The 12,911-nt window shown below is 53.1% G+C and overlaps 1 protein-coding gene across 1 annotated transcript; it reads right to left on the reverse strand.

Annotated features, from left to right (window-relative positions):
* Positions 1–540: 540 nt before the first annotated feature.
* On the reverse strand, positions 541–12,837 carry RNASEH2A (ribonuclease H2 subunit A). The gene is made up of 10 exons (XM_003914993.5): positions 12,637–12,837; positions 10,268–10,473; positions 8,405–8,820; positions 8,126–8,197; positions 7,876–8,002; positions 7,684–7,771; positions 4,918–5,055; positions 4,722–4,809; positions 980–1,103; positions 541–858 (listed from the first exon to the last, which is right to left on the reverse strand). The coding sequence occupies exons 3-10, from the start codon at positions 8,529–8,531 to the stop codon at positions 720–722; spliced, it is 903 nt and encodes a 300-aa protein (XP_003915042.1). The 5' UTR covers positions 8,532–8,820; positions 10,268–10,473; positions 12,637–12,837; the 3' UTR covers positions 541–719.
* Positions 12,838–12,911: the final 74 nt, after the last annotated feature.

Genomic DNA, 12,911 nt, shown 5'->3' on the forward strand with positions numbered 1-12,911 from the left:
CTGAGCATGGTGGCGCGTGCCTGTGGTCACAGCTACGTGGGAGGCTGAGGGAGGAGAATCGATTGAACCCGGGACACAGAGGTTGCAGTGAGCCAAGATTGCATCACTGCACTCCAGCCTGGTGAGAAAGCGAGACTCTGTCTCAAAAAAAAAAAAAAAGAAAAGAAAATCAGCCGGGTGTGGTGGCATGTGCCTGTAATCCCAGCTACTCGGGAGGCTGAGGCAGAGGAATTGCTTGAACCAGGGAGGTGGAGGTTGCAGTGAGCCGAGATCGTGCCATGGTACTCCAGCCTGGGCAACAGGAGACTCTGTCTCAAGAAAAAAGAAATTAGTTGGGCATGGCACATGCCTATAGTCCCGGCTACTTGGGAAACTGAGGCAGGAGAACTGCTTGAACCTGGAAGGCAGAGGTTGCAGTGAGCCGAGATTGCCCCATTCTACTCCAGCCTGGGTGACAGAGTGAGACTCCCGTCTCTCAAAAAAAGTAAATAAAATAAAATAAATAAATAACATTTAAAAACACAAAAAAATCAAACCATATAAAATCAATCAACCAACACCCATTCTGTTTAAGGTTCCAAAAGGCAATAGCTGGACCCGGCTGCAGAGCACACTCCCACCTCACCTCTGTCTCAAAAGTACATCCCCTACGTGCGGTTCTCCTTAAAAAACTTTAATGTCTGGGTTGGGAAGGCAGGTAGAGCGAGTAGAGGCAGCTGCTAGAGGCTGGTTGCTGACTCCAGGCCACGTTCCAGGAAATATCGGTGGGAAGTACGCGGACGGGCTTGGGACCCTTCATTGAGGAAGTAGGATGTGATCTTCCTGAGTCCCTCCTGATCCTCGGGTGTTGAGTCCTCCCTGTGGGAGAGAGGTGATAACAGTGACCACTTCCATGGGGAGCAACCCTCTCAGGCAGGGCTGAACCCTGGCCTCCCTCTTTCCTTCCCTATAGCACCCCCAGGACATCCATGACACCCACCATATAACATCTTCCGCCTCTTTCTCCAGGATGGTCTGAGCTGTGCGCCAGCTGAACCGGACAAACTGGGGGAAGCCGAACACAGGCTCCACGTGCTCCTTCAACCACGCTTTTGTCTTGGGATCTGGGGTAGGGTGGGCAATGGTGACAGTCCATAACATTCAAGCTCCTTGTCACTCTTTTTTTTTTTCTTTGAGATGGAGTCTCACTCTGTCCCCAAGCTGGAGTGCAGTGGCACCCATCTCAGTTTCCACCAGAATCCTCCGCCCCGGGTTCAAGCAATTCTCCCACTAGCCTCCTGCAGAAGCTGGGATTTCTGCAGGGTACACGCCCACTGCGGCTCCAGCAAAATTTTGTATTTTATTTCTTGCATTTTTATTTTATTTATTTATTTTTTTGTGACGAGTCCCCGCTTTCTCTGTCAGCCCAGGGCTGGAGGCAGGGCTTGATCTCAGCTCACTGTAAGCCCTCCCGGGTTCACGCATTCTCCGCCCCAGGCCTCCCTCCCGAGAAGACTACAGGGCGCCCCACCTCGCCTCTCGCTAGTTTTTGTATTTTAATAGAGACGGGTTTCCACCTCTGTTAGCTACAGGATGGTCTCATCTCCTGATTCCTCGGATCCGCCTGGCCTCTGGCCTCCCAAAGTGCTGATTATAGGAAGTTTGAGCCACCGCTGCCTCGCTAAAAAATTTTGTATTTTAGTAGTGATGAGGTTTCACCATGTTGCCAGGATGGTCTCTAATCGCTGACCCTTTGATCTAACCCACCCTGCCTCCCAAAGTGCTGGGATTACAGGCGTGGAGTCACCATGCCTGGCTTCCTTTACTCACTCTTCGGCATATTTCCTCTGGAGTACCTGGGGCACCTCCTATTGTCTGAGGCACCTTCTTGCCACAGGACCTTTACCTGGCCAAGAACTGCTCAAAGGGCAGTGCAGGGAGAGTGCCTCTGAGACATCTCCTTGACCTCCAAGAACAAGTGATTAAACATTTTTATTTTATTTATTTATTTATTTTTTTTTGAGACAGAGTCTCGCTCTGTCACCCGGGCTGGAGTGCAGTGGCCGGATCTCGGCTCACTGCAAGCTCCGCCTCCCGGGTTCACGCCATTCTCCTGCCTCAGCCTCCCGAGTAGCTGGGACTACAGGCGCCCGCCACCTCGCCCGGCTAGTTTTTTGTATTTTTTAGTAGAGACGGGGTTTCACCCGGTTAGCCAGGATGGTCTCGATCTCCTGACCTTGTGATCCGCCCGCCTCGGCCTCCCAAAGTGCTGGGATTACAGGCTTGAGCCACCGCGCCCGGCCTATTTTATTTATTTATTTATTGTTTGAGATGGAGTCTTGCTCTGTCGCCCAGGCTGGAGTGCAGTGGTGTGATCTCAACTCACTGCAACCTCCGCCTTCCAGGTTCAAGTGATTCTCCTGCCTCAGCCTCCCAAGTAGCTGGGACTACAGCCACCCACCACTATACCTGGCTAATTTTTGTATTTTTATTAGAGATGGGGTTTCACAGTATTGGACAGTCAGGCTGGTCTCAAACTCCTGACCTCAGGTGATCCACCCACTTCAGCCTCCCAAAGTGCTGGGATTACAGGTGTGAGCCACCATGCCCAGTCTTTTTATTTTTTTTGAGATAGGGTCTCGCTCTATTACCTAGGCTGGAGTGTAGTGGCATGATCACAGCTCAATGCAACCTCTGCCTCCCAGGCTCAAGCCATCCGCCCACCTCAGCCTCCCAAGTAGCTGGGACTACAGGTGTGCACCACCACACCTGGCTAATTTTTGTATCTTTTGTAGAGATGGGGTTTTGCCATATTGCCCAGGCTGGTCTTGAATTCCTGAGTTCACATGATCTACCTGCCTCTGTCTCTTAAAATGCTAGGATTACAGGCATGAGCCACCTCGCCCAGCCTGTCATTAAACATTATTATTGTTATTATTTTGAGACAGAGTTTCGCTCGTTTCCCAGGCTGAAGTGCAATCGTGCGATCTCAGCTCACTGCAACCTCCACCTCCCAGGTTCAAGCAATTCTCCTGCCTCAGCCTCCCGAGTTGCTGGGATTACGGGTGTGTGCCACCATGTCCAGCTAATTTTGTATTTTTAGTAGAGATGGGGTTTCACCATGTTGGTCAGGCTGGTCTCGAACTCCTGAACTCAAGGGATCCACCCGCCTCAGCCTCCCAAAGTGCTGGGATTACAGGTGTGAGCCACCACGCCTGGCTAACATTATTTTTTTTTGACATGAGCTCTCACCTTGTCACCCAGGCTGGAGTGCAGTGACATAATCATAGCTCACTGTAGCCTCAAACTCCTGGGCTCAAGCAACCCACCCACCTTAGCCTGCGTAGCTGGGACTGCAGGTGGGCACCACTAAAACCGGCTAATTTTTAAAATTTTTTATAGAGATGGGGATCTCGCTATGTTGCCCAGGTTGGTCTTGAACTCAAGGATTCAAGCGGTTCTCCTACCTCAGTTTCCCAAAGTGCTGTGATTACAGGCATGAGCCACCATGCCTGGTCCCCTTCCCCTTAACAAAGGGGCAGATGCCCACCATGGGTCTCAGTTCATCACTGGGGCTCCAGAGAGACAGTAAAGTGGGAAGCGGGGAAGACAGCAGCAATCCTATGGCCTGGAACCCAGCTCCGTCACTCACTGGCTATGTGGCCATGAACAAATGGCACCACTGTCTAACACTGGGCCTCTTTCACTGTGGAGTAGGGTGACCAGAACAATTTAGAAAACCTCCAGCCAGGCACAGTAGTTCACACCTGTAATCCTAGCTGTTTGGAAGTCCAAGGCAGGAGGATCACTTAAGCCCAGGAGTTCAAAACCAGGCTGGGCAACATAGGGAGATCCCATCTCTTTAAAAAAATAAGGAAAAGCCGGGCGCGGTGGCTCAAGCCTGTAATCCCAGCACTTTGGGAGGCCGAGACGGGCAGATCACGAGGTCAGGAGATCGAGACCATCCTGGCTAACACGGTGAAACCCCGTCTCTACTAAAAATTACAAAAAACTAGCCGGGCGAGGTGGCGGGCGCCTGTAGTCCCAGCTACTCGGGAGGCTGAGGCAGGAGAATGGCGTGAACCCGGGAGGCGGAGCTTGCAGTGAGCCGAGATCTGGCCACTGCACTCCAGCCTGGGTGACAGAGTGAGACTCCGCCTCAAAAAAAAAAAAAAAAAAAAAGGAAAAAAGGGCCAGGGGTGGTGGCTTATGGCTGTAATCCCAGCACTTTGACAGACCAAGGTGGGAGGACTGCCTGACTCCAGGAGTTTGATACCAGCCTGGGCAACATGACAAGACCCCATTTTTATAAAAACAAAAATAGGCTGGGCGCGGTGGCTCACGCCTGTAATCCCAGCACTTTGGGAGGCTGAGTCGGGCAGATCACCTGAGGTCGGGAGTTCAAGACCAGCCTGACCAACCTGGAGAAACCTCGTCTCTACTAAAAATACAAAATTAGCCGGGCGTGGTGGCGCGTGCCTGTAATCCCAGCTACTCGCGAGGCTGACGCAGGAGAATCATTTGAAGCCAGGAGGTGGAGGTTGCGGTGAGATCGCACCATTGCACTCCAGCCTGGGCAGCAAGAGCAAAACTCTGTCTCAAAAAATAAATAAAAATAAAAAATAGAAAGAAAAAATAAGCAAAATAAAATGATAAACGACAGAAAGGAAGAAAAGAAAACCTCAGAAGTGTGCTCAGCTCTGGCCATTTCAACATTAGTACCATGGTCACTGTCTGCTCACCATTGGGGTAGCCTGAGCCATAATCAGTATCCGAGTCCTGCAGTTTCTCCACGAACTTCCATTTCTTCACGGCCTGGTCCCGGGCCACCTGTGGGCAAGACAGCCACCTGGAATCTCCCTCCTCCCCCGTGGTGGCCATGCCTGGCCCTTATATAGCGGGATGCTGGAAGCCGGCCATGGCTAGTAGGGTACTGACCTTGGCACAGATGCTGGCAGCACTAACCACTGGGTAGAGGGCATCTGCTTTGGCCTTGACCGTCACCTCAATCCCGGGAAAACTTTGCTGCAGCCGCGCCTGGTATGTCTCTGGCATCCCTACAGTGTCCACAAACACCTGCCACGGCAACAGACACATATTAATTGAACAAACAATGTACCAATGCTCTAGCCTCACAGCCCTGGCACGTTCTTCCTGCTACCCAGAATCCTCTTCTCACAGCCCGTCCCCAGGCTGGATCAATCAGGGATTTCAACTCAAACATCTCCTCCCAGGCCAGGCAACGTTGTTCACGCCTGTGATCCCAGCACTTTGGGAGGTTGAGGCGGGAGGATCGCCCTGGGAGTTTGAGACCAGGCTTGGCAACACAGTGAGACCCCATCTTTACAAAAACATAAAATAAATACAATAAAATAAAACAAAGAAAAAAAAATCACCTCCTGAAGAGGCTTCCTCTGATCATGCTGCATCTGCTCTACACTTATTTAGCACCTACTGCATGCCAGATACTGTTCTAGGAACTGAGGTGGCAGCAAACACTAGAAAAAAAAGTGGTAGAGTGCGTTGGCACACGCCTGTAATCCCAACACTTTAGGAAGCCAAAGCGGGAGGATCGCTTGAGGGCAGGTGTTCGAGACCAACCTGGACAACATATGGAGACCATGTTTCTACAAAAAATAAAAAATTAGCTAGGTGTAGTGGTGAATAAAGGCTTGAAGGAGGTGAGGAACTAAACCATGCAGAGATCTGGGGAAGAGGGCTCTAGGTGTGAGAACAGCCAGTACAAAGGCCCTGAGCTGGGACCAGGTCCATGATGCTGGGCCCTTGCACGGGGGTCTATGGCTACAGCACCGAAGAGAGGGGTCAAGAGCTGCTGGGAGAAAGTGGTATCTCCACAGCAGTACTGTTTTCAGAAACCACCTTTATTTTTTGTTTACCAGCTAAACATTTTTCTGCCCAGGCTAGGCCCTGAACCCCCACGGGCAGGTCCCTTGTCTGTCTATGCCAGTTACTGCATCGCCAGCTCTGCATTTGGACCTGATCCTCAGGTCCCTCCTCAGCAAGGCCTACCTTGCTATAATTCCTTTCTTTCTTCTTCTTGTAGAGATGGGGTCTTGCTATGTTGCCCAGGCTAGTCTGGAACTCCTGGCCTCAACCAATTTGCTCACCTCAGCTTCCCAAAGTGCTGGGATTACAGGCATAAGCCACCACACCCAGCATACAATTCCTACGTCGAGGTTATTTTGCCTTGTTATTCTCTCAAAATGGTCCGTTCTTTCACTGAGAGCATTCGAGGCAATGCTGATTTATGTTTTTCTCTGGTAATTTAATGTAATTCTCCCCCACTCGACTGTAAATTTTTCTGATTTAATTTCCACTGTGATCGGAAAACTAAATGTTGAGATGTGCATTTTTTTTTTTTTTTTTTTTTGAGACGGAGTCTAGCTCTGTTGCCTAGGCTGGAGTGCAGTGGCGCGATCTCGGCTCACTGCAAACTCCACCTCCCAGGTTCACGCCATTCTCCTGCCTCAGCCTCCCGAATAGCTGGGACTACAGGCACGCACCACCACGCCCAGCTAATTTTTTGTATTTTTAGTAGAGACGGGGTTTCACAGTGTTAGCCAGGATGGTCTCCATCTCCTGACCTCGTGATCCGCCCGTCTGGGCCTCCCAAAGTGCTGAGATTACAGGTGTGAGCCACAGGAGATGTGCATTTCAAAAAGACTACCTTCTGTTGCTGCATGGGGAACAGACTGGAGGGGATAGGAGGGTGGGGGATGAGAGACGATGCTTAGCAGGTGTTCAGGGTGTGGGGGGTGTCCTGGGCTAGGACAGAGGTAGCAGGGAGACACATGTGGGATTTGTTCTGCAGACTGAGCCTTTAGGATGAGGGAGAGATTAGATGGAGATGGGACTAGGGGCTACACTGTGGTCCTCAGTGTGGCACACATTTAGGGCAGAAACAGGAGCACGAAATCAACAGTAGCAAGGAATATGCCTGAGGCACTCCAGACGTATCTGATGCTGAATCTGCCCACTGCACGTTTTTGCCCACATTTACTTATTTTTATTTTTTGCTGTGTCCCCCAGGCTGGAGTGCAATGGCACGATCTCAGCTCACTACAACCTCCGCCTCCCGGGTTCAAGCAATTTCGGTAGAGACGGGGTTTCATCATGTTGGCCAGGATGGTCTTCAACTCCTGACCTTAGGTGATTTGCCCGCCTCAGCCTCCCAAAGCACTGGGATTACAGCCTTGAGCCACCGTGCCTAGCCTCCCATTTTTAGTTTATTTTTATTTATTATTTTTTGAGACAGAATCTCACTCTGTTGCCCAGGTTGGAGTGCAATGGCACAATCTTGGCTCACTGCAACTTCTGCCTCCTGGGTTCAAGCGATTCTCCTGCTTCAGCCTCCTGAGTAGCTAGGATTACAGGCGCCCACCACCACGTCCAGCTAATTTTTGTATTTTTAGTAGAGACGGGGTTTCACCATGTTGGTCAGGCTGGTCTCGAACTCTTGACCTCCGGTGATCTACCCGCTGCGGCCTCCCAAAGTGCTGCGAATATAGGCGTGAGCCACTGGGCCTGGCCTCCATTTTTATTTTTGGGTTGGGGGGGGTCTTTCTTTGTCACCCAAGATGGAGTGCTGTGGCATGATCATGGCTCACTGCAGTCTAGAACTCCTGTTTTGTCGCCAGTTTATCCTGCGATGACCAAATGGGGACAACTCAACACTTAACTCACCTGGGTGACGTTCACGCCCTGGTCCAATGCATACTGTATAAGCCCAGTGGCTGTATCATGTGACAGGGAGTTCAGGTTGTATTTGACTCTGTGGTGGGGAACAGAGCCCAGTTAACCTCATTCTAGGAAGAAAGCCCAGTCAGCCCATGCTGGCTGCCCCTCTCCCACAGCCCCCCCCCGGGTACCCCTCACCGCCCAAGCATGCTGGTAGAGATGAGGTTTGGAGATAGCACGTCCAGCGCCCAGCCGACAAAGTCCCTGTTCTCCTCCATTTTCGCAAAGAGCCTTTCCCGCTCGCTCTCCAATAGGGTCTTTGAGTCTGGAAGGTTTGGAAGAGAAGGGGAACAGCTGCTTCTCCCAGTTCCTGTCCTCCCCTTTCAGTTCTCACCTGCCCCTGCACATACTCAGGAATCCCTTCCCCAGACGCACACCTCGGGCTTACCTGCCACTTTCAGGGCCTCCAGATCTGCCAGGTGGGACAGGGGACAATAACAGATGGCGTAGACCATGGGGCCTGGGGAGAAGGGGTGTCAGTTTTCTCGCAGCCGGGGTCCAATCACTGAGCCCGTGAAAGTTGCCATCCATCCCTGTTCTACCATCACTGCTTCTTTGGGTGCCATCACCACGACCACATCCCCTCCCCTGGTGCGGTGCAATCCCGACTCCCGTTCCCCGCATCCCCCGTACCACGCCCCTCCCCTCCCTGGCCCTAGGTGCGCACCCAGGACGGGGCCCCTGCCCGCCTCATCGACGCCCAGGACGCAAGGCTCCTTGCGGCACGCCGCGGGCACAGGCGAACTCAGGCGACAGCGGCCCGTGTTGTCTCTCTCCAGCTCGCTGAGATCCATGCCGCCCCGGCCGCCGCCACCAGCTGCAAGAACTAACACTGCGGGAGCGGGTCTCGGCGCGCGTTTTCCGCGGGCCTTGCAGCGGCGCCTGTTTCCGGCCAATCCGCGGGCAGAACACGCCCCTGTCGCTCCCACGGCCGTGGACGCTTACGCAGCCGACGCCGACGCCGCTGCCGTGCGCCCTTCTGGGAATTGTAGTCCCGAAGGACTGTGGCCGAACACTCAGCGTGGGGAATTCGGTGGACCGGGTCACTTTGCAAGCTCTGCTTCACGGTCTCTGGGGCCCCGCCTGCGTTGGCCGGTGGGAAAAAGGGGAAATAAAAGGGAAACTGAGACGCAGCTTCGAAGACCCAGCCTAATGGGGAACTAGAGGGTCAAATATCACCCCTGTCCCAGGACACGGGTCCCCGCATCACTGCGTCCCCGACTTCCACCTGGATTCAGGCCCTGTACTCGCAGTCCCTTCTTCTGTACACATTCTAAGTCACCTGAACCAGGTAGCCCCGCTTCCACTAAACTCAGGCTTTTGGATTTGGAGTCCTCAAACTCCCTCTCTTGGTTGCTGCCTTCAGCCCACCCCCACTCCCTGCAAGATCTGTGCTTCCTACCCTCTCTCTCATTCAGGCCAAGCCTTCCCCACCCCCATTGGAGATCACAGACCTCAGTGGACTCCTGCTCAGGGTCTCTGCCCACTATATAGAAGCTCATTCCTCCTAACTTAGAATGAATGTCCCCCCCGCCACCCCGACACCCTCCCTTTTTTTTTTTTTTAGACAGGGTCTCTCTCTGTTGCCCAGGCTGGAGTGCAGTGGTGCGATATTGGCTCATTGCAACCTCCACCTCCTGGGCTGACGCGACCCTCCCACCTCCATCTCCCAAGCAGCTGGACTACAGGTGCACACCACACCACCATGCCCAACTATTTTTGGTATTTTTTGTAGAGACGGGGTCTCACTATGTTGCCCAGACTGGCTTCAAACTCCTGGGCTCAAGTGATCTGGCCGCCTCCGCCTCCCAAAGTGTTGGGATTACAAGCCTGAGCCAGAGTGCCTGGCCTCCACACTTCTTCTATTCCCTGGACTCACTGGGGCTTATGTCCTTTGCCTGTGGGTTCCCGCCCCTTACCAGGCTCATGCCCTTCCTCAGGGTCCTAGTTCATTGTCTTTTTATCTCCTTTTTTATTCCTCTGCGCCTCCCCCTCCACTTTTTTTTTTTTTTTTTTTTTTAAAGACAGGGTGTTACTCTGTTTCCCAGGCTGGATAGCAGTGTAGCGATCTCGGCTCACTGTAACCTTTGCCTCCCAGGCTCAAGCGATCCTCCCTCCCCATCCTACCGAGTAGCTGGGACCACAGGCAAGTGCCGCCATGCTCGTCTAATTTTAAAAATTTTTATGGAGAGATGATCTCAACTATATTGCCCAGATTGGTCTTGAACTCCTGGACTCAAGAGATGCGCCTGTCTTGGCCTTCCAAAATGCTGGAATTACAGGCGTGAGTCCTAGCGCCCAGCGCCCCCTCCATTTTTCTGCCTTTCTCCCTAGATATCAGCGGGGCTCTCGGCTCCTGACTCAGCTTCCGCCTAACCATATCAGCTTCAAGTCACTCAAGACTTGGAGCCCCAGTTCTCCCTTCCCCAAACTCACTTCATACCCACCACGCACCGCACGTCCTCCCTCCGCGCCCACCCTGGGCCCCGCGGCTTGCCCCGGCCCGGCGTCCTCTGGGCCCCTCTCTCACTCGGGCTCAGAGCCTCCAGTCGCAGTCGAAGGGCTTGCAGGATGGACAGTCCCGTTGCCGGCAGGGTCCTAACTGGATCAGGTTCTCCCGGTCCATGAAAACTGGGCCTGGCGCTGTGCCGACTACCTCGCGGCTGCGCTCCTGCTTGCCCAGGTCGCAGAGACACCGCCACTTTCCCCACGGGCCAAGGATTGAGTCCTCGACTTCTAGAGAAGGAGGGCAGAGGTGAAGACCTACGTGGAGGGAGCCTACTCCCAATCCCCTCCCCCAGAGAGGAAGAAAGATAAAGATACTAACAAATAAGAGAAGCGCATATTCGCTAGACTCTGCCTCTATGCCAGACACTCCCCCGTAGACTATCTCATTTATTTATTTATTTATTTATTTTTTTTGAGACAGGGTCTCGCTCTGTCGCCCAGGCTGGAGTGCAGTGGCACAGTCACAGCTCACTGCAGCCTCAACTTCCTGGGCTCAAGCAATCCTCCTACCTTAGCCTCCCAAGTAGCTAGGACTACAGGCACATGCCACCATGCCTGGCTAATTTTTTGCAGAGACGGTGCTTCACCATGTTGCCCAGGCTGGTCTGGAACTCCTGGGCTCAAGTGATACTCCCATCTCAGCCTCCCAAAGTGCTGGGATTACAGCTGTGAGCCGGCCACCATGTCTGGCCTCATTTAATCTTTCCATGAGTCTCAGGTGGGGAAACCAAGAGACAGCAAGCCAACCTTCCAAGCTCATACACAGGGTAAGTGGCTCAGAGGAACTACAACCTGACACTTTCAGGCTGTGCCAGCCTGCACAGTTGTGAGTGTCCTATAACATCCTTGGTGCCCGCCATCTGATGCTGACTTCTGTCTTCAGGGGTGTGACCATGGCCCTGAAGCAGGCACAATGCCAACTGACCAGCAGGGCTATCAAGTGATAAATGGCATAATTGACAGAATGAAGGTAAGTAAATCTCCTGGTGCTGCGCTAGCATATACAAACCAAATTTTTATGATCAGGTTTATTTTTTATTTTTTATTTTTATTTTTATTTTTTGAGACAGGATCTTGCTGTTACCCAGGTTGGAATGTAAGGGTGTAATCATGGCTCACTGCAGCCTCAAATTCCTTGGCACAAATGGTCCTCCTGTATCAGCCTCTTGCGTAGCTGGGACAGGCTCATGCCACCATGGCAGGCTAATTTATTTTTTGTTTTTATTTATTTATTTATTTTTGTAGAGAAGGGGGTCTCTCCATGTTGCCTAGGCTGGTCTTGAACTCCTGGGCTCAAGCAGTCCTTCCGCCTCGGCCTCCCAAAGTGCTAGGCCATCAGGTCAGGCTAATTTTAAAATCTTTTTTGTAGAGATGGAGTCTTGCTATGTGGGCCAGGCTAGACTGGTCTCTGAGCAAGGGATCCTCCCACCTCAGCCTCCCAAAGTGCTCGGGTTACAGGTGTGAGTTACCTCGCCGGCCACTATGATCACTTCAAAGGGCTCTTTACTGAATCTGCCCCTTTCCCCTATGAGACAGATCTTATCCCAACTCCGATCTTTTTTTTTTGAGGCGGAGTCTCGCTCTGTCGCCCAGGCTGGAGTGCAGTGGCCAGATCTCAGCTCACTGCAAGCTCCGCCCCCTGGGTTTACGCCATTCTCCCGCCTCAGCCTCCCAAGTAGCTGGGACTACAGGCGCCCGCCACCTCGCCCGGCTAGTTTTTTTGTGTTTTTCAGTAGAGACGGGGTTTCACCATGTTAGCCAGGATGGTCTCGATCTCCTGACCTCGTGATCCGCCCGTCTCGGCCTCCCAAAGTGCTGGGATTACAGGCTTGAGCCATCGCGCCAGGCCTCCAAGTCCGATCTTATCCCAACTCGCGGCTCACCAAGATCTGACACCTGCTACCCTCCCACACCCACTCTGCCACATCTCACCGACCTCTTCCCATTTCTCCTTTAGGCCTTTTCACCTTGGCACTTGCTATTCCCTCTTTCTTGGACATTCTTTCCCCAAATCTTTGCATTTGGGGTTTTCGCTTGTCGTTCTCGCTGCACTGGTCACGGGTCTTCTGCAACCGGACCCTCTCTGACTTCCCAAGCTTGCCGCCCCCTTCTTTCTCTGCTTCTGCCCTTCCTGGCACCTATCCCCGAGTGACAGCTTCAATGTCCTACCCACACCCTCTTCCCCTGGGAGCTGCTTTTAAGCAGTATCTATTTCAACGTATCCAAGAGTAAACCGAGCCTCAGAGAACAGTAACCAGCCCAAGGGGACGCCTCCAGTGCAGAGCTGGGTGGAGATTTGCAGCCCGCGGAGGAAGGTCCCTTTGCAGCCAGCAGGAGAAGTAGGGCAACGGGGAGCCTATGGACATCGTCACCCCCGCCGCCTGAGGTTACCCTTTAGATGCTGCAGCCTCAGCTGCTCCCAGGTGTCACCTTCGCCCTGCTGGCCGAAGTACTGATAGTCCTGGTAGACCTGGGCAGGGGTCGCCAGCGGCAGGAGTAGCAGAGGCGCCAGCAGCAGCGCCGCCGGGGTCCGGGCCATGCCCGACTCCAACGGCACCCAGCACGCTCGCAGGCAGAGTTGTGCGCGGAGTCTGCGGCGGCCGCATTACCCCCGCGAGCCGGTGCAGTGGTCCCGGCCGAAGGCAACACGTCTCCCCCCGGCTCCC

This window comes from Papio anubis, chromosome 20, assembly GCF_008728515.1.
Source record: "Papio anubis isolate 15944 chromosome 20, Panubis1.0, whole genome shotgun sequence".
Classification (NCBI taxonomy): Eukaryota; Metazoa; Chordata; class Mammalia; order Primates; family Cercopithecidae; genus Papio; species Papio anubis.

Bases quoted from the DNA above. Each gene is read 5' to 3' on its own strand.
- RNASEH2A (XM_003914993.5), bottom strand. From the start codon at position 8,531: ATGGATCTCAGCGAGCTGGAGAGAGACAACACGGGCCGCTGTCGCCTG. The intron at 4,810-4,917 runs GTCAGTACCCTA...TCTTGCCCACAG, and splicing joins CTGCCAGCATCTGTGCCAAG to GTGGCCCGGGACCAGGCCGT. The intron at 859-979 runs GTGGGTGTCATG...TCTCTCCCACAG, and splicing joins GAGGCGGAAGATGTTATATG to GGAGGACTCAACACCCGAGG.